The 24027-nt window shown below is 39.5% G+C and overlaps 2 protein-coding genes across 4 annotated transcripts; one reads left to right on the top strand and one right to left on the bottom strand.

The window, feature by feature from the left end:
- Positions 1-253: 253 nt before the first annotated feature.
- Positions 254-2929, bottom strand: pnmt (phenylethanolamine N-methyltransferase). Its single transcript, XM_085170677.1, has 3 exons — positions 2755-2929; positions 2174-2384; positions 254-1757 (listed from the first exon to the last, which is right to left on the bottom strand). The coding sequence occupies exons 1-3, from the start codon at positions 2927-2929 to the stop codon at positions 1319-1321; spliced, it is 825 nt and encodes a 274-aa protein (XP_085026803.1). The 3' UTR covers positions 254-1318.
- On the top strand, positions 2888-23511 carry aldh18a1 (aldehyde dehydrogenase 18 family, member A1). Of its 3 annotated transcripts, none has more exons than XM_085170674.1 (18): positions 2888-2984; positions 6389-6494; positions 8507-8658; positions 9026-9175; positions 9595-9699; positions 9781-9939; positions 15716-15806; positions 16441-16565; positions 16979-17123; positions 17215-17288; positions 17413-17512; positions 17854-18074; positions 18419-18556; positions 18675-18870; positions 18952-19073; positions 19250-19436; positions 20826-20921; positions 21057-23511. In XM_085170674.1, the coding sequence occupies exons 1-18, from the start codon at positions 2889-2891 to the stop codon at positions 21251-21253; spliced, it is 2460 nt and encodes an 819-aa protein (XP_085026800.1). In that variant the 5' UTR covers position 2888; the 3' UTR covers positions 21254-23511. The 3 variants fall into 3 exon arrangements, with proteins under 3 accessions (XP_085026800.1, XP_085026802.1, XP_085026801.1); XM_085170676.1 differs by lacking the exon at positions 2888-2984 and adding an exon at positions 4000-6210; XM_085170675.1 differs by lacking the exon at positions 2888-2984 and adding an exon at positions 4001-6215.
- Positions 23512-24027: the final 516 nt, after the last annotated feature.

Genomic DNA, 24027 nt, shown 5'->3' with positions numbered 1-24027 from the left:
TATTTTCATAAAATTAATTACTATTATTAGTTGCTCTCAACTAAGGTACCTCTAATTTAGTGTTTCATAAACACAAATAAGTTTGGACACTTATTTTCTTGCTGATAGTGACAATGTGACGCAAACAACAGAATTTGCTGAGAAACAAGGGTTGAAGATGGAGATTTCAAACTGTCAAACTGTGCATATATATATATATATATATATATATATATATATATATATATCCTAGATTATTATTAAATGTGGTGTATAGGGCCCAGAGTTCTGTGTTAGGTCCTGTGCATATGGTAAAACAGAAGATTTGCCTCACACATAAAACCAAAATCTCTGAAGAATGTTTCCAGCATCCTGTTGAATCTTTACTATGACAAATTAAAACAGTTGTCAAGCCAAAATGAACATGTGAGTGTAATACGTATTACCCAAGGCAACAAGTTAGTTTTGTTAAGCTTTTTTTTAATGTTAGGGGAACACAAAATAAGCTAGAGATAAGAGTACAATTAGTAACCGTTTTGCAGCAAGAATAATAATAATAATAATAATAATAATAATAATAATAATAATAACAACAACAACAATGATATCTCTTTACTAAAGAGATGTGTTAAGGCCCGTGATGAGATTTGAGGAGCAACTCAAGATGATCAAGTAGCGACACCTTGTGTTCAATCCTTCTAATTACACAAAGACGTTTCTAGATGGCAATATAAAATGATTCTCTAAAATAGCACATAGTACCAAGAAAAATAAATAAGCATTGCATTTTTATTCATACAATCAAAAATCATCTCAACCTTTTGAGTAATTAGCAGCTGAACGAAGATAAGCACATGCTGTTTACATACAGCTGGGTAATTCCTGTGGGGATTTTATGTGATATGCCTACTGTAGTACTAATGTTTACATTCTTGATGCTGTAGGAACTGCAGGAGGTGGCTGCCTTTACTAAACCAATAAGTGCTTCTGCAGCAAAATAGTCTCTCATTTACTTTCCCTCTTAGAAAGACAGACGGAGGTCCAGAGTAACATGATGAAAATGCGACAAAATGTGGTGGAATAAAGTGAAACATGTCATTTGTGTGGAAACTGGAATACCTTAAAAGGACTAAAGCACAGGCTCTAACTCAAAACAGAAATATGTGTGCATTTTATTCTCAGCATTATCAGCAATCCACTTTCTAAATAACTGCTACACATTTACCCAGGCTTAATCTATATGATTTCAGTCTGAATAGTGACTTATTTAATTTCTTCTTTGAGATTTTTTTTTATCTGCCTTCTTTGCTTTTCTCTCACTTGTTTACTTTCTCCCTTGTTAATCCTTCTTTGCCTTTACAAAAAACACTCCAGTCACATCATCAACCCCCACCCTCATATCCTGAGTCAGTGTGTAAACCTCCAGTCGGATCAGAGTGTACCCACTCTCCTTCAAACTAGTACAGACCTGGGCCTCATTCAGCGGGACCACTGGGATCCTCACCCCAGGCCCCGCAAAATAATAACTCTCCCCGAGGGCTCCGATGAGCATGAGGTGCCCACCAGGGCGCAGGAGCTTCCCAATGTGGCCAAGGGCCCTGGTGAAGGCAGCGAGGTCAGGGCTGACACTCTCCAGGCAGAAGCAGGACACCAGACAGTCAGCCCCTGCTGAAGGAAGGGCGTCAGGAGCCAGGGGCTGAGAGCAGTGCACGTCAATGGGGAGGATGTCCGCGACGACCTGACGTAACTTTGCAGCTTTCTCAGTCCACACTGAGGGCCTGTTTGAGTGAATCATCAAACTGTATAAAACAGCTCTTTCAGACTGGCACCATATTCTAATCAGTGCATGATTTTTTTATCATTATCATTAAACTGGCAAGTATTTTATTCTAACTTAGACACTTTTTTCTTGTCTTATTATTAAGAAGAACACTCCATGATAGAACCCAAAATAAATTGTTATGACACAGAAGGCAACTTCATTCTGATGACTGTGCAAGAAAAGAGTGTTGCTTCAAGAAAATCAAAAAGAAAGAGGAAAATATGTGATCTATGTGATCTTATTTTTCTCTCTCTCTCTGTCTTTGGTTAGCCATAGAATATACCAGGTATCTAACGTTCACTGAATCTTAGTAACCATCATTTTAAGCTTTACCAAGTCTTTAGCTGTAGTTCAAAGTGATCTTTTCCATACCTTCGTCCCTCCAGTTTGCAGACGTGCTGTAGGTATGGTGTCCAGTCAAGACTGCATTGTCCCTCATCCTGCAGCCAGCACCTCAGCTCCTTCCGGTTCACCTCCAGGAAGTCTGTCAGGAGCACTTTACTAAAAACCTCACAGCCACTCATCACCTGGTACAAGGTGGGACCTGAACCTATGTCCACGAGGAGCTCACCACTCATATCACCTGGGAAGAGGGGAGAAAAAAAAGAGCAAAGTGAGATCATGAAGGAAAGTTTTCGTGGTTAAAACATTATCATATTAGATGTAAACATCCTCCATCCATTATCATTCCTGACACTGAATCACTCAGTAAAATAAAAGTGATCATTCATTAAGTAACCTTGTAGGAAAAGAAAAAGAGGTTTAGTTGCCTTTTTAAAAATTATTATTTTTATTAGGGAAAAGCTCTTCAGCGGTGTTTGGACCCACCCAAGGCTCTATTTGTTTTCTGCTACAAACTAGGAGAAGGAAAAATGGGGCAATGAAAAAGCAAATGAGTGATGAAGGAAATTTTTATTGCATTTCAGAAACAAAATACGCCAGAACCTCCTTACCTTCAGTAAAAGCTCTGTGCAGGCATGCCAGTTTCCACGGCACAATACTGTCTTTTCTTGTGAAGTCAGCCCGTGGTGGAGTGTAGTTGTACTGCAGATACGCAGCAGGATCAAATCTCCGGTAGCAGGCTTTCATGGCTGCCACTCCATTCTCTCTTCCTTTTTCTTCCATCATCCTGATTTCTCTGCTGCGATACCTTGCACGTCTGTTTTGGCTGGTCAGTCTTCAGGTAAGCTGCTGAGACCCCTTGAGCTGAATTATATACTTGTGTCTGTGTGTCTCTGTGTGGGTGTATCTGTGGTATTATGCGTGTGCTTTTGCTTTGGGCTACTCTGAGTTTCATGGACAGAGATAGAGATCCTCTTTTTTTAGTCGATGCTGCCTGATAGCATTTGTTCTGTTCACTTTCCCTGCCCTAAGGCACTGATACCATCAGATCAGGGGGCTTCCTCCAACACTAGACCCAATAATGGACTCTTCATATGGCTTTTAGCTCCTTCGCCCACCTTTCAAAAGCCTCTCATATCTACACAATCATTCTAAAGGGCCTTTTGGAGTTATATGGCACTGAGCAGGTTTGTTCTTAAGCAACCCCTTTCGAAAATACAAACAGGTCTGTCTCAAAGACAAACAAGTTTGTGTCTGTCTTTGTTGGCCATTTCACTTTGTGATTTTGGTACTGAGCTGCAGAGATAAGGAATATCAAGTGGTTGCAAAGTAAAGGTGGGGAAGACTGCCTCTTTATGTATGCCTCACATAGGAAGTCAAAGATTCAAAAAGAAGTTTGAAACTTATAAAGTCTTTCACTGACACTCACAGAAAAAGGAGAATGCTAATATTGTTGTCTTGCTAACAATCTCATGGTTTTTAAAATAAAGCTTTAAAAAATATAATTACAATGCTCTTTAAATATTTTTATATATACACTCAAACAGAAAATCTTTCTCTTGCTCACCTCAAAGCATTCCTCTGTCCCCTGAGTGTCCACAGACATTTCACACTCTGGAGACTGTAACACACATTGAGACAATTTGGATTGTTATTAGTCCAAAATATGTAAATAGTTGTGAAGCTCTGTTATTATTGTTAGGTTGAGTCTAACACATGTAAGAGCCCCATTTTAATAAAGCTAATTAGGTTTGTGGGTATTAATCAGCAGTGTAATGAAAGATTTATTTACTAAATACTTTGCAATTTAATCCTTTAAATTTAAATTCATTAAAATATGTAAATGGTAAATTATGACTGAGAAAAGAAAGAAATTACTGATACTGTCTGAAAAGAAAACGGCAAAGACAGATGCATTCAGCATTTATCTGTGATCAGCATTGTTTAAGACAAACAACAATCAAAATGTATAAAATCCAGGTGAAATTCCAGTACCAACCAGAAAAAACAATGCAAAGGTATCAGATGTATCAGGGCTGCTCAATCACACACAATACACAACAATATAAAAACCACCGGGATTAGAAATATAAAAATATGTTTCCACTGAAGTTATCAGACATAATAATATATAAAATGTACATTAAACATTCTGTAACTAAGTTTCTACTTCTTAAAAACAAACAAACAAATACTCTGAAAACAGATATCAATGGGAGAGAAAATCCTGCTGGATAATTATGTACAGATATGGACTGGGTAATGTGTTAAAACGTTTAAAGGAAATGAAAATGATTATCCTACAGCGGCTAAGTTAAAAGATAGCTTGAAAAACAAAGTGAAAAAAAGATGTACCAGGCTTTTTTTTTTTTTTAATGCCACCTGTTGGGGTCAGACAGATGGAAACACAGAGTTGATGCTACACTGATCACTGAAATGTGTTCTTTAATTTTTTTGACCAGTGTTTATTCCCTAACACCACTGTATATGTCTGTATAAGTTTTGAAGGAGAGGGTCTTATTGCTTTGTATTCTGAACATGACAAGATTCAACCATGTCACTGTGCACTTTTACTCGGGCTGTACTCAATGTTTAGAGGTAAATGTGAATATCGGTACACTGCTCACAGTTCAAATAAAAACACGTTGATGTTATGCAGGTATAATGTGCAGTCTGCTCAAAACTGTTAAATATTTCACGATGCTAACACTTCTAACAAGAACTGAAGACAAAGTACACCTGAGGTTGATATACCCTAGTAGTTATCAAGAGGGAGACGTGAATGTGTATGTCCTCATAATTCCATGAAATCATTGTGAAGAACACAAACATAGTTAAAAAGAGTTAAAAAGAGCCAAAAATAAACAGAGTTAAAATGTTGCATCACCCACTCGCATAGACACGTTTGTGGATTAGTGCAGGCAGGAGTACGGTAAGGGTCAGTTCCTTCCCCTGAGTCAGATAGACAGATAATAGAGCAAAGGAGAGGAGGAACATGGAAGAACAGATAAAAGGGATAAAACAGACAACAGAGAAAAGAACAGGTCAGGTATAATGGAATAATACACACTTAGCCAGAACAACAGGAGTCAATTTTGTTATCTATAGTCCCAGGGGCAGTGGGGGTTCAACAGTGTGAGTCAAGTCTCCTCTGGGTTACTCTATTTTGTCGGAGCACAATAGTGTAATTACAAAAATACAAAAGCAAAATAAAGTCATGTTTTGATATTTTTTAACTATATGGAGTAACTGAAATATAGGTGACAAAGTAATTATAGAAGTGCAGGACATGATTTCTGCATCCACCACTTCCAGTTACTTTTAAATTGACTAAATGAGAATAATAAAGGAAGGATTTAATAAAAAATATTTTCGTTTCAAACTGCTGTGGCCCTCTGTATCATTACATGTCCTAATGTGAGGTTATGGGTTGGAAAAGCATTTAGAATATATTGATTACTTAAGTAACCATCAACACACAAGTCAGGATTTTTATTAAACAACACAATTTATTTTTATGATCTCTTTTGCTTTACTAGAAACTCTTACCTATTTATCACCCCTTACCTTTGGTGCTCCTCCACCAATGCCGCTGGAGTAGAGCACTGTCAGTATTACAGTAGTGCTCAACAGCATTGTACGAGTGCATGACTGTCGGGTGGCAGGGGTTTATTTTGAAAAGTGAAAAAAATTACCGTCTTCCGTTCTTGTTCCGCATTTCGCCGGCCGGCCTGACGTCATCTCCTACCACTTCACAGCCAAGGCGTCGGTTTTTATTTTTAAATATCAGACTACAGAGTGAGAGTTGTTAGTTTATTGTAGTTATCAGTATAATATTTTTAACGAATATTTTTTAAACGTTAGCGAAACGCTCCGTGTGCATTCTCTTTGCTGTAAGCTGCAGCAAAGGTTTCATCACTTAGGGGAGGAGCCGTGTCCGTCTGTGTTCAGAGCACTGCTGTGATAAATGAAGGAATCAAAGCTTAAAGAAGAAGAAGGTGAACAAGAATTAACAGAAGACAGGGGCTGGTTCGCAGGCAGGACAACATATACCGCGACTTCAGGAGGTTAAGTAAGAAGAAACATGTTAATATGCATGGAGCAGGAGGTTTATTTATATTTTGACTGTGCACGTGGATGCAAGGAATCAGGTTTCATGTTGCTATGCAAGAAGACGTCTTAGGTGGATGGAAAAAGTTGATGTATTTGTCCTAATGTGCACTGGTGTTTCTGTCTCTATTAAAGACCATAAAAATGACCATGCTGCTGCTGAGGCTCACCCTGTGTTCAAAGATCCCCCCGGATTCACCAAGACACTTAAGCCAGCTGCTCTCCAGAAAACTGACACAAGGCAAGTAATCCAGTGCTGTGTGTGCCTTAACCAAATTTCCCCTTGTGGGAAAGTTAAAGGAATAGATTATTCTATGTGTTATGATAATATTGTGGCAGTCTGGGCTGTATCAAAAAAGTTATTTCTGGTATTTGCCCCCCAAAAAACCAAAACAAATTTAAACTTGTGTCTTGATGGTCTGTAATCTGTCAAACATATGTGAAACATCTGTATCTCTAATGAATGATGAAAAGCATTTTGAGCCAGAAAGAACATTTTTTTGTCTCAATATAGAAGCCTCAACTGGTTTTTGGCAAAGTCACTTTTATATATCCTTTATTTTTGGGGGTAAAATGTGTAAATTGACATATAAAATGTATTTTTTCAATGGAAATCCGTCCATAAAAACAGGGCAAAGGACATCAGATATGCCATCACAGTGCTATAAAGATATTTTAAGTGACCAAAAAGGACTGGATTGATTATATTGTAGGTACAATAACACGAGTCATGAAAAAAACTTGTATAACAAATAGTTTTCCTCATTTTATTTATAACCCCTCTGTAAAACCTGTTGACTATCTATTTACCAATATAAGCAAAGCTGTTACACATAGAAAACACACAGAAACATTAAAAATCTCTTTTTGGCAGTCGAACACCAGCAAGTAAATGTAATATGCCAATTGTTTTAATTAATCCCAGGACAGAAACTTTTTGATATGTGGTAAATCACTTCAAAATAATAATTCTTCATGCAAATCTTTTTTCCCAGAGGACTGTCTAAGAATTGGTTACGAAAACAGACATTTTAAAAACAATAACTATATATTGTGACTGTTGTTTCAGTTAATCATCACACATATAGACCAGCGATTGATCCAGAATTAAACAAATAATCACCAATGAAATTATAATTAAAGTGATCTTAGCAAGATAAAAAGTTTTTATAGTGTATTGGTCACATGCTCAAACATTAAACGATGTGCTTTTGTAGGTCAGGGCAGTTTCTGACCTGCTCTACTCTGTAAAAGATGTCACCAGCTGCTCTCTTTCTCCTTTTTTCCCTCCTTTTTCTTTCTTTTTTTTCTTTTTGGTGCGCTCTCTCTGCCCACCTCTCTCACGCGCCTGGTTGCTCCACAGAGATGTGTAATGTCAGCACAGGCTTTCTCTGAGTGTCCTGCTGATGTGGCAGTTTGAAGGCTGTGATTATCTGTTTCCCAGGTTGCAAATGGATGTGTGGAAGGGCCTCACACTGTTTGCTTCATTCATGTAATCAATGAAACGGAAACCCAGCAAAAAAAAAAAGGTTGTTTGAAGTGGTCCGTTAAAGGAAAAATATTTACCCAGATAGTGTTACATCAGCAAATGTGGAAGGGAGACATTTTTAAACTACAATAAGTAAAGAGATGTACACTCACTTGCCACATATTTGTTACACCGTGCTTGTACTGAGTTGGACTCCTTACCTTCAGATCTGCCTTAATTCTTTAATCATCATGCAATTGCTGCAGATTTGTCCGCTCCACATTCATGATGCTCTTCTGCATGCCTTCCTTTCAGCTCAAAACTGTCTGGATATTCTGCTCTGATCTCTGACATTAACAAGGGATTTTTTTCCCCAGGGAACTCACCACTCACCGGATATTTTCTCTTTTTCTGACCATTCTCTGTCAACTAGATCAGCAGTTTTTGAAATACTCAAACCAGCTCATCCATCGCCAACAACGATGCAACATTGAAAGCCACTTAAATCACCTGATATTCACTTTAAACTCCAGCAGGTCATCATGACCATGTCTACATGCCTAAATGCATTTAGTTGCTGCCATGTGACTGGCTGATTAGGTAACTGCATTTTGCTAGCTGTACCTCGTAAAGTGAATGCTGAGTGAATGTAATCAGGCGTTATGAGATCATCTTAGTATTTAGTCTAGTGGGCAGCATCATGAACATTATGTTGGCAGCTGGCTCTTATTAAGTACAGTACTGAAAAGTTAAGTGTGATTAATAATCAGAAAAATATCTTCCAGGTGGCCAGGGCAGGGCCCATAGCAGCTCCTTTGCACACCGCAGTGAGCTGCGTCAGGCCAAGAGGATCGTAGTTAAGCTCGGCAGTGCCGTTGTTACACGTGGAGATGAGTGTGGCTTGGCTCTTGGGAGGCTGGCCTCGATTGTGGAGCAGGTGAAAAACCAAATAAAATGATGCACTCTATACATTTTAGAGATTATTGTGTAGAAAATTCTTGACACGGGGGAAAAAAATCAGGTAACACAAGCTTTGACCTAACTGTTTTAAAATTCAGTGACGTGTAAGCCAATCTGTGGGTTTTCATGATGTTTCCCATCTACTGATGATGTTTTAATGTCCCATATTTCCTTTGCTTCAATTCATTTTCTATCTATCTGTAGACACATGTACTGTAGTACTTGCTACAGATGTATGGGTTCATAATTGGTTTAAACTGAGCTTTAAATCAAAATCATTAGTGAGCCTGAAGAGGAAGAAAATAGCCCCAGCAGTGAAACTAAATGGGTCCGTTGTTGCACAGGTGGCTATGTTGCAGAATCAAGGCAGGGAGATGATGATTGTCACCAGTGGAGCTGTGGCCTTCGGCAAGCAAAGACTGAGACATGAGATCCTGCTGTCCCAGAGTGTTCGGCAGGCGCTGCACTCTGGACACAGTCAACTCAATGACATGGTGAGAAAAGATGGGAACTTGGGGTATCTCAGAAAATCAAGATGCTGATGTTAGCTGAAAACTTTGCCACTTTGCTGACAAGGTAAGTCAAATCTTCACCAAATGCTTTAGATTTTCTTCAGTGTGAAAATACAATGAAATATCATCCCAATATAATCCCACAATAATTTCTATTATTGTGAAGCTCATTGTTTACAGTTAATTAAAACTTTATGTTTATGCTATGGTGCAGTTAGCTTTATCACACAGTTCACTTGAACAAACACGTGCACTTCAGTGCAAATACTATCATATGTTGCACTAGCTTACATTTATTCTTCTTTGTGTAAAGAGTGTGTAGGTCACACCTTTCTGTCTAGCTTATAAATTGCACTTGGTCGGTGTGGTGTAATTTGTCTTTGTGTTTGTTTGTGTTTCAGTCTTTGCCGGTGCTGGAGGCCCGAGCCTGTGCTGCAGCTGGACAGAGCGGCCTGATGGCCCTGTATGAAGCCATGTTCACCCAGTACAGCACTTGTACAGCACAGGTGCTTTGCAAAATTGTTGCTTAATTAATTACTACTGTTTAAATTTCTCCCTCACTACATTTTCTGATTTTGTGCCGTCAGGTCCTGGTGACAAATCTGGATTTCCACGATGACCAAAAGAGGCAGAACCTGAACAGCACACTGCGGGAGCTGTTGCACATGAACATCGTGCCAATCATCAACACCAATGATGCTGTGGTGCCCCCTCCGGAGCCCAACAGCGACCTGCAGGGGGTAAATGTGGGTACAGACAGCATGGGGGCACCGCTGGTTGTAGTGATGGTGGCAGCAGGGGTGGCAGACGGTGTTTTGTTTTTTTTTAACATCCACTATTCATTAACTACAACATTTTCTATCTTACACACACACAAATGCTGAAACACCTCTGCCACCCCACCTTACCTTGTCAGCTCTGCAATCAACCATAAAGGCATGTGTAATCACACATTGGTTCGCTCGCTCTGTGGTATAGTATCGCTTCCTGTTCCTGCTCAAACACAGTGGTGTTTCTGAGTAGCTTATTTGCTTAGCAGTTTAATTAACAACTTTTAAATACATTCTTTTTTCACAGTATAATCTTCACGTGCTTCATCCGAAGCACACTTTCTCTGTACTCACTACCTAATTTATAGCCAAAGTATTCACTCACTGTCTCTGTACTGTTTCGCTAGCTTAGCTCGTAGCCGACCCGTTAGCACCATGGCTACTTCACCTGTCCCTTCTGCACTTTCTTGCTCATTGTGTCAGATGTTTAGTTACTCCTCGGCCTCCTTTAGCAGTAATGATATCTGTAACAAATGTAGCATATTTGCAGCTCTGGAGGCCAGGATTACTGATCTGGAGACTCGGCTTTGCACCCTGCTCTCACCCTTAGCTAGCCAGGCCCCTGTAGCTGGTGCAGCCGAAGATAGCGTAGGCCCCGCTAGCTGTTCCCCGGCAGACCCCAAGCAGCTGGGGAAAGATGGCTGGGTAACGGTGAGGAGGAAGCGTAGTCCTAAACAGAAGCCCCAGGTACACCACCAACCCGTTCATGTGTCTAACCGTTTTTCCCCACTCGGTGACACACCCGCTGGGGGTCAAACTCTGGTAATTGGTGATTCTGTTCTCAGACATGTGAAGCTAGAGACACCGGCAACCATAGTCAATTGTCTTCCAGGGGCCAGAGCAGGCGACATTGAAGGAAATTTAAAACTGCTGGCTAAGGGTAAACGTAAATTCAATAAAATCATAATTCACGTCGGCAGTAATGACACCCGGTTACGCCAATCGGAGGTCACTAAAATCAATATTGAATCGGTGTGCAACTTTGCCAAAACAATGTCGGACTCTGTAGTTTTCTCTGGTCCCCTCCCCAATCAGACCAGGAGTGACATGTTTAGCCGCATGTTCTCCTTAAATTGCTGGCTGTCTGAGTGGTGTCCCAGAAACGATGTGGGCTTCATAGATAATTGGCAAACCTTCTGGAGGAAACCTGGTCTTGTTAGGAGAGACGGCATCCATCCCACTTTGGATGGAGCAGCTCTCATTTCTAGAAATATGGACAAATTTATTAAACCCCTCAAAACATGACTATCCAGAGTTGGGACCAGGAAGCAGAGTTGCAGTCTTACACGCCTCTCTGCAGCTTCTCTCCTCCTGCTACCCCCCCAAAAACCCATCTCCATAGAGACTGTGTCTGCTTCCAAAAAGACAAAAAACAAACTAAAAACCAGCAACAAACAACTTAAACATTTACAAAGAAAGAACAATGCAGTATCCACATCTGAACCAAAGAGTAAAACAGTGAAATGTGGATTATTAAATATTAGGTCTCTCTCCTCCAAGTCTCTGTTAGTACATGACTTAATAATTGATCAACAAATTGATTTACTCTGCCTTACAGAAACCTGGTTGCAGCAGGATGATTATGTTAGTTTAAATGAATCAACACCCCCGAGTCATTCTAACTACCAGAAATCTCGAAGCACAGGTCGAGGGGGTGGTGTGGCAGCAATTTTTCACACCAGTCTATTAATTAATGAAAGACCAAGACAGACTTTTAATTCATTTGAAAGCCTGATGCTTAGCCTCGTCCACCCCAGCTGTGAAACTCAGAAACCAGTCTTACTTGTTATCATCTATCGTCCACCTGGGCCTTACACAGAGTTTCTGTCTGATTTCTCAGACTTTATATCTAATTTAGTTCTGAGCTCAGATAAAATAATTATTGTGGGTGATTTTAACATCCATGTTGATGCTAAAAATGACAGCCTCAACATGGCATTTAATCTGTTGTTAGACTCAATTGGTTTCTCTCAAAATGTAAAAGAACCCACCCACCACTTTAATCACACTCTAGATCTTGTTTTAACATATGGCATAGAAACTGAACATTTAACAGTGTTTCCTGAAAACCCTCTCCTGTCTGATCATTTCTTGATAACATTTACATTTACAATAATTGATTACGCAGCAGTGGAGAGTAGACTTTATCAAAGTAGATGTCTTTCTGAAAGCGCTGTAACTAAGTTTAAGAATATAATCCAGCCACTGTTATCATCGTCAATGCCCTGTACCAACACAGAGCAGAGCAGCTATCTGAACGCTACCCCAACAGAGGTCGATTATCTTGTTAATAATTTCACCTCCTCACTACGTACGACTCTGGATACTGTAGCTCCAGTGAAAACTAAGGTCTCTAATCAGAAGTACCTGACCCCGTGGTATAATTCTCAAACACGTACCCTAAAGCAGATGACTCGTAATCTGGAGAGGAAATGGCGTGTCACAAATTTAGAGGATCATCATTTAGCCTGGAGAAATAGTTTGTTGCTTTATAAGAAAGCCCTCCGCAAAGCCAGAACAGCTTACTACTCATCACTGATTGAAGAAAATAAGAACAACCCCAGGTTTCTCTTCAGCACTGTAGCCAGGCTGACAAAAAGTCAGAGCTCTTTTGAGCCAACCATCCCTTTAACGTTAACTAGTGATGACTTCATGAACTTCTTCACAAATAAAATTTTTATCATTAGAGAAAAAATTACCAATAATCATCCCACAGATGTAATATTATCTACAGCTACTCTTAGTTTCATTGATGTTAAGTTAGACTCTTTTTCTCCAATTGATCTTTCTGAGTTAACTTCAATAATTACTTCCTCCAAACCATCAACGTGTCTTTTAGACCCCATTCCTACAAAACTGCTCAAAGAAGTCCTGCCATTGATTAATTCTTCGATCTTATATATGATCAACCTATCTCTAATAATCGGCTATGTACCACAGGCCTTCAAGGTGGCTGCAGTTAAACCTTTACTCAAAAAGTAATCTCTAGACCCAGCAGTCTTAGCTAATTATAGGCCAATCTCCAACCTTCCTTTCATATCAAAAATCCTTGAAAGAGTAGTTGTCAAACAGCTAACAGATCATCTGCAGAGGAATGGTTTATTTGAAGAGTTTCAGTCAGGTTTCAGAGTTCATCACAGCACAGAAACAGCTTTAGTGAAGGTTACAAATGATCTTCTTATGGCCTCTGACAGTGGACTCATCTCTGTGCTTGTCCTTCTTGACCTTAGTGCAGCATTCGATACTGTTGACCATAATATCCTATTAGAGCGATTAGAACATGCTGTAGGTATTACAGGTATTGCACTGCAGTGGTTTGTATCATATCTATCTAATAGACTCCAATTTGTGCATGTAAATGGAGAGTCCTCTTCACACACTGAGGTTAATTATGGAGTTCCACAGGGTTCAGTGCTAGGACCAATTCTGTTTACATTATACATGCTTCCCCTAGGCAGCATCATTAGAAGACATAGCATACATTTTCACTGCTATGCAGATGACACCCAGCTCTATCTGTCCATGAAGCCAGAGAACACACACCAATTAGTTAAACTGCAGGAATGTCTTAAAGACATAAAGACTTGGATGGCCACTAACTTTCTGCTTCTTAACTCAGATAAAACTGAGGTCATTGTACTCGGCGCTGAAAAGCTTAGAAATATGGTATCTAACCAGATTCTTACTCTGGATGGCATTACCTTGGCCTCCAGTAACACTGTGAGGAACCTTGGAGTCATTTTTGACCAGGATATGTCCTTCAACGCACATATTAAACAAATATGTAAGACTGCGTTCTTCCATTTGCGCAACATCTCTAAAATTAGAAATATCCTGTCTCAGAGTGACGCTGAAAAACTAGTTCATGCATTTATTACTTCCAGGCTGGACTACTGCAATTCATTATTATCAGGATGTCCAAAAAACTCACTGAAAAGCCTTCAGTTAATCCAAAATGCTGCAGCAAGAGTACTGACAGGGACTAGAAAGAGAGAGCATATTTCTCCTGTTTTGGCTTCCCTTCATTGGCTTCCTGTTAAATCCAGAATTGAATTCAAAATCCTGCTCCTCACATACAAGGTCTTAAATAATCAGGCCCCATCTTATCTTAATGACCTTGTAGTACCATATCACCCTATTAGAGCACTTCGCTCTCGCTCTGCAGGCCTACTTGTTGTTCCTAGAGTATTTAAAAGTAGAATGGGAGGGAGAGCCTTCAGTTTTCAGGCCCCTCTTCTGTGGAACCAGCTTCCAGTTTGGATTCGGGAGACAGACACTATCTCTACTTTTAAGATTAGGCTTAAAACTTTCCTTTTTGCTAAAGCATATAGTTAGGGCTGGACCAGGTGACCCTGAATCCTCCCTTAGTTATGCTGCAATAGATGTAGGCTGCCGGGGGATTCCCATGATGCATTGAGTTTTTCCTTTCCAGTCACCTTTCTCACTCACTATGTGTTAACAGACCTCTCTGTATTGAATCGTATCTGTTATTAATCTCTGTCTCTCTTCCACAGCATGTCTTTTATCCTGTCTTCCTTCTCTCACCCCAACCGGTCGCAGCAGATGGCCGCCCCTCCCTGAGCCTGGTTCTGCCGGAGGTTTCTTCCTGTTAAAAGGGAGTTTTTCCTTCCCACTGTCGCCAAAGTGCTTGCTCATAGGGGGTCATATGATTGTTGGGCTTTTCTCTGTATCTATGAAGCGCCTTGAGGCGACATTTGTTGTGATTTGGCGCTATATAAATAAAATTGAATTGAATTGTATGCAGGGAGGGGATAGACAGCAGTGCATGTGATCACCGGGCATCCTGTGAGGATAACTTACCTCTTTTTATCAGATTATTTAGCTTCACTTTCTACTGCGTTGTATTTGTATTATTATTATTATTACTAATTATTGACTTAGGCAGCTAGAAGACTACTACTTATAAGTCAGTGGTATAACTTTAGGGTTTTTTTTTAATTAACAGAAAAAAAACTTTCTAGCAAAATCGATATTTTAATAAAAATAACTACCTATTTTATGTAATTTACCTGCTAAAATTTATGCCCTGGTGAGAAATCTACACTGTATGTATGCCACAACTACAAATCTTACATTGAAACCTGGCGTGCACCTCCCTAGTAATCACAATGTTTGGCCTGTTCAGTGCTTGTGATTCATTTTGTGCATTTTTCGTTACATTTCCGCTGCAGTTTTTGAATTTATCAGTGAGAAAATAACAATCATTACCTCAGTGTAAGGAATAATAATCTTAGCATCAATGTAAGGACACAAATTTTCTGGTGGGAGATTTCCAAAATCTCTACAAAGATTCATCTCCAATGTCTAAATCAGCTATTAGAGTGGCCACACCTACTTTTGTATCGTTTAACTTTAGGTTGCCCTGAAAGCAGTCAGTGTTAACTTCACAGCTCTGTCCAAATACAGTCACATCTGATGGAAAAAAACAACAAAAAAGGCCAAACCTCAAGCATCAAAACAGCTCTTCACAAGCTCATCTCTGAGTTGATCAGCTCTGTTTAACATTTTCCAGATGTTGCTGCCAACAGTGTTGCAGAGTCATATGTATTAACATATTTGTGTTTCAGTTTATCTGCTTAGTTCTGTCTTTAAAAAATAAGCTCATGGGTTACTCTCTGCTGCCGCTTTTCTGCCTTCAGGAGCTTACATGAGCAATTTTCTGTTTCTGCAGGTGATCAGCATTAAGGACAACGACAGCCTGGCAGCACGGCTAGCTGTAGAGATGAAGGCTGACCTGCTCATCGCACTCTCTGATGTGGAGGGTATGTGTGTCACTGCAACAACACTCTGGGTCAGCTGTTAGGTAACAACACCATCTGTCTGCTCACTTTGCTGACGGGGGGAAAAAACATCCCTCTCAGGGTCAATGGAGAGCCATATGAGAAAGACAAACACACACCTTCTGCCTTCGTGTTTGAAACTAATGCTGATGGAGCTGACACATGGCGTCCATGCGCACACAGAATCACGGCTGTAGTCATTCAGCATCATCTGGATGGCTTTTAGAATATTAAATAAAACAAAACTTCAGCAGAGAAGAGTGATCATAGTAAATTATCATATGATTATGCACAATAAAAGGGTACTATCCAGGATTTTCCTTTTAAAAGGGGTTGACTTGTGCAAAAATAGTACCTTTCAATCATCACATAGGGCTTTCTTATCAACAGAGATCTTGCAGTTTCTTTCTATATCTGTATTATTACGTGTTTGGGATGTTTCTGAGGATGCAACCTTTGCTTTGTTGTTGCTAACTAAACTATATTCCCCAGCTTTGTTTATGGCTTTAGTAACATTAGCAATAAAATGGATGTGGGAACAATTTAGGCTGATGTGTAAACGCTGGTTATTTTCATCTCGAACAAATAAGTCATATCCGTAATGTTCATATTGTAGGACTATACAACAGCCCCCCTGGAACAGATGATGCCAAGCTCATTGACATCTTCTACCCTGGAGACCAGCAGTCCATCACCTATGGTACAAAGTCTAGAGTTGGGATCGGAGGCATGGAGGCCAAGGTTGGTGAAGTTGCCCATCAATTCATTACAATAAGAAAAAGTTCAGGCTTTTCCTGTACATTTCTTCTTTTCTTTTTTTTTTTTTTTTTGGCATCAGTTTTCTTCAGAAAATTCTTTTACATAAACCTAAATGAGAAATACAAGCGACCAACAAAACTCAGGGCAGATATCACAGACTGGGGGCAAAAATCCTTAAAGTATGAGTGGTGATATATAAAATAAGATGAACAATAAGAGGTCAGATTGTGCTTGCTATTACATGTAACGTGTTGGAATGACCCAACTCTCAGATGGTGTCTTCCAATATGATAATGCTTGCATGTCATATAAAAGATTGTACGTTTGATTGGACTGAGTATTAAAATTAAGTAAATCTTATATAAAATATTTTTTTAATCTCTGCTTGGCTGCAGGTCAAAGCTGCCCTTTGGGCCTTGCACAGTGGCACCTCAGTGGTTATTGCAAATGGCACCAACCCCAAAGTAACAGGCCATGTCATCACTGACATTGTGGAGGGCAAGAAAGTAGGAACCTTCTTCTCTGAATTTAAACCTGCCGGTGAGTTTACCTGAGCTGAATCATTTTTTTTATTGCTGTAAAACTGCATCTGCAGGCTCTGATGTTTAATTCTGTCCTGACTCTCCTTCAGGCCCATCTGTGGAGGAACAGACAGAAATGGCGCGCCGTTCTGGAAGAACCCTTGCATCTCTGCATCCAGTCCAGGTGACATAGTGTTTTTAGATAAAGGACTCGGGCAATATCTTTTATAAACATTAAAAATGTAAACAGCTCTTTGGGTGCTTTATCACTTAAAGAGAAAAACTGAATTATTTTGTTTACTTATCAGAGGAGTGAGATCATCTGCCATCTAGCAGATCTGCTGACTGAAAGGAAGGAAGAGATTCTGGCTGCAAACAAGATGGATATGGACCTGGCTGTCAGTGCAGGTAACAGGACACCACATCAAGTGTGTCTGGTTTTTGAAATATAAACTAGACTTGCAGAGACATTTTCTTTGTTTGATGTTTTATGTTGCTATTGTAGTGCTAGTGCTTTCACATTCTCTTAAAAAAACAAGGATAATAAATTCATGTGCCATGTATGTAACTGATTTCCAGACTTCAGCAGCTTTTGCATGTATATTGCTACAATAACTTCAACATTGAACCTAAGGGATGACATTCTCATGTGTTGCCACCAGAGGGCGACTTTCCCTTTCTCTACATATGAGTTTTATACCTCACTACCTGCTATGAAAGTGTAACTCTGCTATGCCTTCTTTCTGTAGGCCATTTGCCACCAGCCATGCTGAAGCGTCTCAGTCTGTCACCGGCCAAACTTAACAGCTTGGCAGTAGGTCTCCGCCAGATAGCCATGTCCGCCCAGGACAGTGTGGGTCGAGTGCTGCGCAGGACCAGAGTGGCTCATAATTTAGAGCTGGAGCAGATTACTGTACCCATCGGGTTGCTTCTGGTCATATTTGAGGCCCGACCCGACTGCCTGCCTCAGGTATTGCTGCAGAAGAACTTAAATCTTAACAAAAACATATAAAACACTTGAACATTGTTGAAAAAAAATTACGTATGGGACAATATCAAGACAAGGCCTCTTAATGGCCTTGTATTTCATCACACACATGTATTAGACTGGGATAAAACTAAAATGTTAGAGGTCAATGGATATATGGGGAAGTTACTATGAATAGGAGATTAACATATGAATAAATAATAACACCTTATATTTCTGCAGAACTTACCATAACACATTCTGTGGTTTATATGCTTAGCTAACTTTTTGGTTTCCATTTTTATAAATGTACTTTGTCACTTTCTTGGAACACCTGTAAAAACTAGGTATCAACACTGGCAATAGCCAGTGGCAATGCCCTCCTGCTGAAAGGAGGAAAAGAGGCAGCCAATACCAACCATGTCCTCCACCAGCTCACCCAGGAAGCTCTTTCCATGCATGGAGTCAAGGAGGCTGTGCAGATGGTAAAACTGATTTCCTACATATTTATTAAAAAGCAGTGAGAACCTTGTGTCATCTTTATAGCACTTTACAGCACACTCTTCTATCTGATGTGATTCACAAACCTGTATTTCTTCCCAGGTGAGCACCCGTGAGGAAGTGGAGGATCTCTGCCGACTGGATAAGATGATAGACTTGATCGTCCCCCGAGGTTCATCCCAGCTGGTGCGGGACATTCAGCGAGCGGCCAAGGGCATTCCTGTGCTGGGTCACAGCGAGGGAATTTGTCACGTCTATGTGGACTCAGAAGCCAGCATTGACAAAGTCATAAAAATCGGTCCGTTAGAACAGTTCCCCCCCATATAAATGCCTGTCAGTCATAACATGCCAGCGACTGACTAATGCTTTCCTCTTCTAGTGAGAGACTCCAAGTGTGACTACCCAGCTGCATGTAATGCTATGGAAACTCTGCTGATTCACCGGGACATCCTCAGGACCCCTATGTTCGACCAAATTATCGACATGCTCCGCACTGAACGGGTAAAATGCCAAATACATGCACTAAGTCAATATTCTGATTGATAAATTAAGGAAAACTGTGGCTGACTTTCAATGTTACTCATTTTTAGATACATCACTAGTCATCCAACAAAATGAAAATGTTTTTTGTCATAATATATTAAAGTTAGAAATTTATTTCTGTCTGATGTGACTAGGTGAAGATTCACGCAGGCCCTCGGTTTGCCTCCTACCTGACCTTCAGCCCCTCAGAGGCAAAGTCTATGCGGACAGAGTATGGTGAGCTGGAGTGCTGCATGGAGGTGGTGGACAGCATGCAGGAGGCCGTAGAGCACATACATAAGTATGGCAGCTCCCACACAGATGTTATAATCACGGAAAATGGTAGGTGATGCAATATCTCGCTGTTAGTACTTAGTTCTTGCCCAGTCTCTTTCTCTCTCGCTCTTTTTAAATACATTCTACCAATTTGCTTTTTAATTCCTTTGCCTTGTAGTTTCACAATTTCTGTCACATCTTACCTCACCATGACTGAGTAGCACCTGTCAGTTTGGTCATTCTTTTTTTGTTCCGTGTCTTAATATTCATCAAGTTTTCCGTCTCTCTCTGTTGGATTCAGTCCACCTTACGTCTCACTTTCTGCCATAGCGATTAATGAGCAGTGACAAGGTGTTGTCAGGATGAGTGCACATCCTCCCTTTGTGACTCTAGATTGTGGACGGAGCCCATTTAAAATGTAGAGCAGCTGATTAACAGTTTAAAAGGCTTCTCATAACTTTGAAACATGCTCAGACACACTTCTGTCTTTGAAGTGAGCCGTCATGCTGTGTGTCCTTAACTCATTTTGAAAGAAGCTATCCTGTGCAGTTTCCAGTGTGTTCTCTCAGTTTAAGGCTGTGGTCATTACCATGTGGACAAAACTGATGTCTCATATATTTTACAATTTTCTATTCACACGTGGACACTATTTTATGAGTATCGTTTGAATGGTGGGAGCTTAAGTTTTTCAGTAAGGCAAAGAAACTCAGGTTCACGTTCCTTTGAAAATATAAATATTAAAAACATTATGTGCTTTTATTCTGGCAGTCAGAATTAACTTTTAAAAAATAAAGCAAAGTGTTTACTGGTAAGATTTCCACCTTGAGGATGATCTCACGTGCAGTGGAGGATGTGTTGCTGCCATCTAGTGACTACAGAAGGAACCTCAGTGAATTCCGGACTAATCAGTTTGTATCAAAGTTGGATATTATCAGAGAGGGAGATTGATAAAAATGGTGAATGCGCTGTCTTCATTAACCTGCTTGTAGATATATTTTTGGATGGATGTGCACGGTTCACGTGAATTTCAAAGATTATGTCAGGGGACATATCTTTGTTTTCAGGAAAGCCTTTAAATCAGAGATGGGGGAACTCCAGGCCTCAAGGGCCGGTGTCCTGCAGGTTTTAAATGTGTCCTTGATCCAAGGCAGCTGATTTAAATGGCTAAATTACCTCCTCAACATGTCTTGAAGTTCTCCAGCGGCATGGCAATGAAGTAATCATTTGATTCAGGTGTACTGACACAAGGTGATATTTAAAACCTGCAGGACACCTTGAGCCCTGGAGTTCTCCACCCCTGCTTTAAATGATAGGTTTAGGTTTTATATAAGCTTTCAGTCTCATTCAGTGCATTAATGTGTCAGTTTAGCTCAGTTTCTATTCTCATTTCTTTAAATTAAGCCCCAAAAGTGTTTACAGACACAATAGCACTAATGAGATGTTTTGTTCTGTCAGAGGACACAGCAGAGAAGTTTCTTCAGCAGCTGGACAGCGCCTGTGTTTTCTGGAACGCTAGTTCACGTTTTGCAGATGGCTACCGCTTTGGACTGGGTATGTGGTGGTCTTGTGTTGACATCCTCTGTGTTGTTTTCTCTAAACCTGCCTGAATATTTTTACTCATATTTCACTGATATGTTCTCTTCATGTAGTCCTCATTATTTGCACTCTTTCTGTACTTTTCTCTAGGAGCAGAGGTAGGTATCAGCACGGCTCGTATACATGCCCGAGGCCCTGTAGGCCTGGAGGGCCTGCTCACAACCAAGTGGGTCCTGAGAGGTGATGGACACACAGTAGCCGACTTCTCGGAGCATGGTACCATGAAGTACCTGCATGAAAACCTGCCTGCTGGGCAGCCTTTAGCTGGACAGAGAGACAGCAACTAGGCCAGAGAGTCTGACAGCATTCCTTTGGCCTTATTACGAACGTTGTTTGCATCACCATCCAGAAGCTCCCTCGGATTTTTCTCAAGATGATGGTTGACTGTTTTCACTATCTTCAACCTTTGAAGCACATAGCTGCTCAAAACAGCAATGGTTCGTTTTATTACTATATTTAAAAAGATGTTCCTATTTAAGGACTAAGAGTCTGAAAATATTCTACCTCAGCTTAGGTTGGGTAAGTCAATAAGCCCCAATATTAAACTATGCAAAAACCCCAAATGGTGTTTAAACCATGCAAAAAAAATACTTCACACAGATTGAGATTTGTCATTATTTTCTCATTTGAATTTGTACTGGGCAAACTAATTTTAGTAATGGTATCTTTTAATTAAATTACTTTATTTTTTTTTTTTTAAAGATTTTGGTAGAAAACAATATTAAAACTGTTCATTTATTTACACATCTATTTAATAACTTTAAATTCCTTGCTTGATGTCATTTCTTTTTCCTTTATTTCCTGGTAATATCTCACTTTAATAATGGTTGTCTGACTATTCTCCCACTTTAACCTCCTAGGACCTGGCGTCCACATATGTGGACATCACATTTTGGGTTATTTAGACCAAAATACTCAATTTTGCTCTACATGTGCCTGATATCCACTTACGAGGACATTATACTGCCACTGTTATATCAAAATTTTAAACGAATATCCTTATATGTGGCTCTTATTTTTCTTAAAAACAAAAATAAGGTAAAAAAAAAAATCTGGTAATTCTTTGTTTTTACATTCATTGGGCCCCAATATGTCCATATATCAAAGAGAAATTAAAAATGCATGTCGTGGAAGAGTTCGGGTCTTAGGAGGTTAAGCTGACAGGTCATATGGTCCCTGTCTGTCTATATGAAAAGTGTGGCTGTATGCTGATTACAGATAACTAGCATGCATCTGTCTGCAGTGACTCTGATTAGCTAACATATGTCTGGTACCAAGAAGCCAGAGCCCCTGTTTAATTACTCTGACAGTAACTGTGCAAACTAAGAATCTTTCTAAGCACACATTAGTAATGGACATTTGTACCTTCACAGTTACACATTACTCTAATAACCTATGAAAAACACTTCATTGCTATAATTGATATATCAAAAAGAACCCCTAGCAGTGTGTTTTAAACAATCACAGAACATGATTTTTCAGTTTGATCAAAAATATCCCAAAATATTTATAACAAAATTCACTTGTTCATTAGAGGTTATTATATGTGTGGTCATGGATACACATAGCTAATGGCTTCTCTCTAGCCACTACAGTATTACTATGGTAAAATGATCATTTAATTTAAATTTACATTTAATATTGTAACCTCTCAGTGACTAAGGGCTCAGTGGATTTCATCGGTTCATTACCCACGAGGTTCACACTGACTGTACTGTAAGTGCTTTCTTTGTTCAAACAATATTTGTACCCCCCGCTTTAATTCTGGGATGAACTTTCTGTATGTTTCTGATATATTGTCTTTTGAAAATACCCGTGACATTATCAGACATGCAGCTTGTAAATGTGTTCGTAAAATCTTACCTAATAGGATTAAAAATATGCAATTCTAGGACATCAGAAAATGAGGTTTTCTCTGCAATAATGACACTTAAATACACTCCAATTTACATGTATCCATTTATTCCCATATTTTTTTTATTTATTTGATTATTGTTGCATGTTGTGTTCATTTTTCCATGCTTTGTTGCTTTCCTGCTTGTTCCTTTTGGCGCCCAAAGCTTCTGTCAGAGCGGGAATCGTAATTGACAAGCTGCCTCCTTCAAGCTGGAGGGGAGAATGCGACTGCCTTTAAATTAAGCTTTGTAACATTCCAGCCTCTGAGCTGCTATCAGATGTCTTGCAATGCACACTTAAGGATTAGTTCGGGTTATTTAATAGCAGTATTGTGGAATAAAAAGTTGAAAAAGAATATTTGGATATTTTTCTTTCTTTTGTCTTTTTTCTTTTTTTTTTGGCAGATGAAATGTTGAGCATTTTCACATGTATGTTCATCTCTGTCCTGGCACTAGTCTTTCTACTTTCACAAAGAACACAAATTAATGGGGAAAAAAGTCATACTGATCTGAAAAACAGATGTCTAAAAAGGCCCTTTTTAAAGTTGCCCATAGGGGAATTCGCATTGCTGGAAGTGGGGCAAGTAACATGGAAGACAATACTATAGAGGTTTAATTATCCAGCCATCAGAAATGAAAAGGGAGAAAAGGAGAACTGAGACTAATAATGGAATCACAGTCTTATGTTCTGGGTTTCTCTGTTTCTTCTTTTTTCCTTTTTTCTTTTCGATCATCTAAAGAATTCATTCTCCAAAACGCACTACTTACCCTTCAATCAGCTTCCCATCATCAAGTCCAAAGGGTTCAGAGATGAAGAGGGAGACAAAACTCGGATCTCACTCTTTTGTCCTTGTTATGTGTGGAGCGATTGAAAATATCATCTAAATGACTGGAGGTAGAGAAGGAACAATCCAGGGACATTCAGCATTGCTTCTTTGATACATAATGTTTGATAGAATTGTATTTTACCATCTCTTAAGTGTAAAGAGTTGTTTGTTACAGTAGCTATTGAAGTGCAGGTGTGTGCATCTAGTTCACGTAGTAACAGGAGTTTTCTACGTAACGGAACACCGAGAAGTGTTTTTGTTATGAACCAGGGAGGTTACTAACTGAAACTGCTATTTTAAATATAATTTCCATTTTGCATTGACATAAACCTTTGCAGG

The sequence above is a fragment of the Neolamprologus multifasciatus genome, chromosome 8, assembly GCF_963576455.1.
Source record: "Neolamprologus multifasciatus chromosome 8, fNeoMul1.2, whole genome shotgun sequence".
Lineage (NCBI taxonomy): Eukaryota > Metazoa > Chordata > Actinopteri > Cichliformes > Cichlidae > Neolamprologus > Neolamprologus multifasciatus.
This window is presented reverse-complemented; position numbering and strand designations above follow the sequence as displayed.

Bases quoted from the DNA above. Each gene is read 5' to 3' on its own strand.
- aldh18a1 (XM_085170674.1), top strand. From the start codon at position 2,889: ATGGCTGCCACTCCATTCTCTCTTCCTTTTTCTTCCATCATCCTGATT. The intron at 9,176-9,594 runs GTGAGAAAAGAT...TTTGTGTTTCAG, and splicing joins ACAGTCAACTCAATGACATG to TCTTTGCCGGTGCTGGAGGC. The intron at 9,700-9,780 runs GTGCTTTGCAAA...TTGTGCCGTCAG, and splicing joins ACAGCACTTGTACAGCACAG to GTCCTGGTGACAAATCTGGA.
- pnmt (XM_085170677.1), bottom strand. From the start codon at position 2,929: ATGATGGAAGAAAAAGGAAGAGAGAATGGAGTGGCAGCCATGAAAGCC. The intron at 2,385-2,754 runs GTAAGGAGGTTC...CCCTCTTCCCAG, and splicing joins GCACAGAGCTTTTACTGAAG to GTGATATGAGTGGTGAGCTC. The intron at 1,758-2,173 runs GTATGGAAAAGA...TCACTCAAACAG, and splicing joins TGCAAACTGGAGGGACGAAG to GCCCTCAGTGTGGACTGAGA.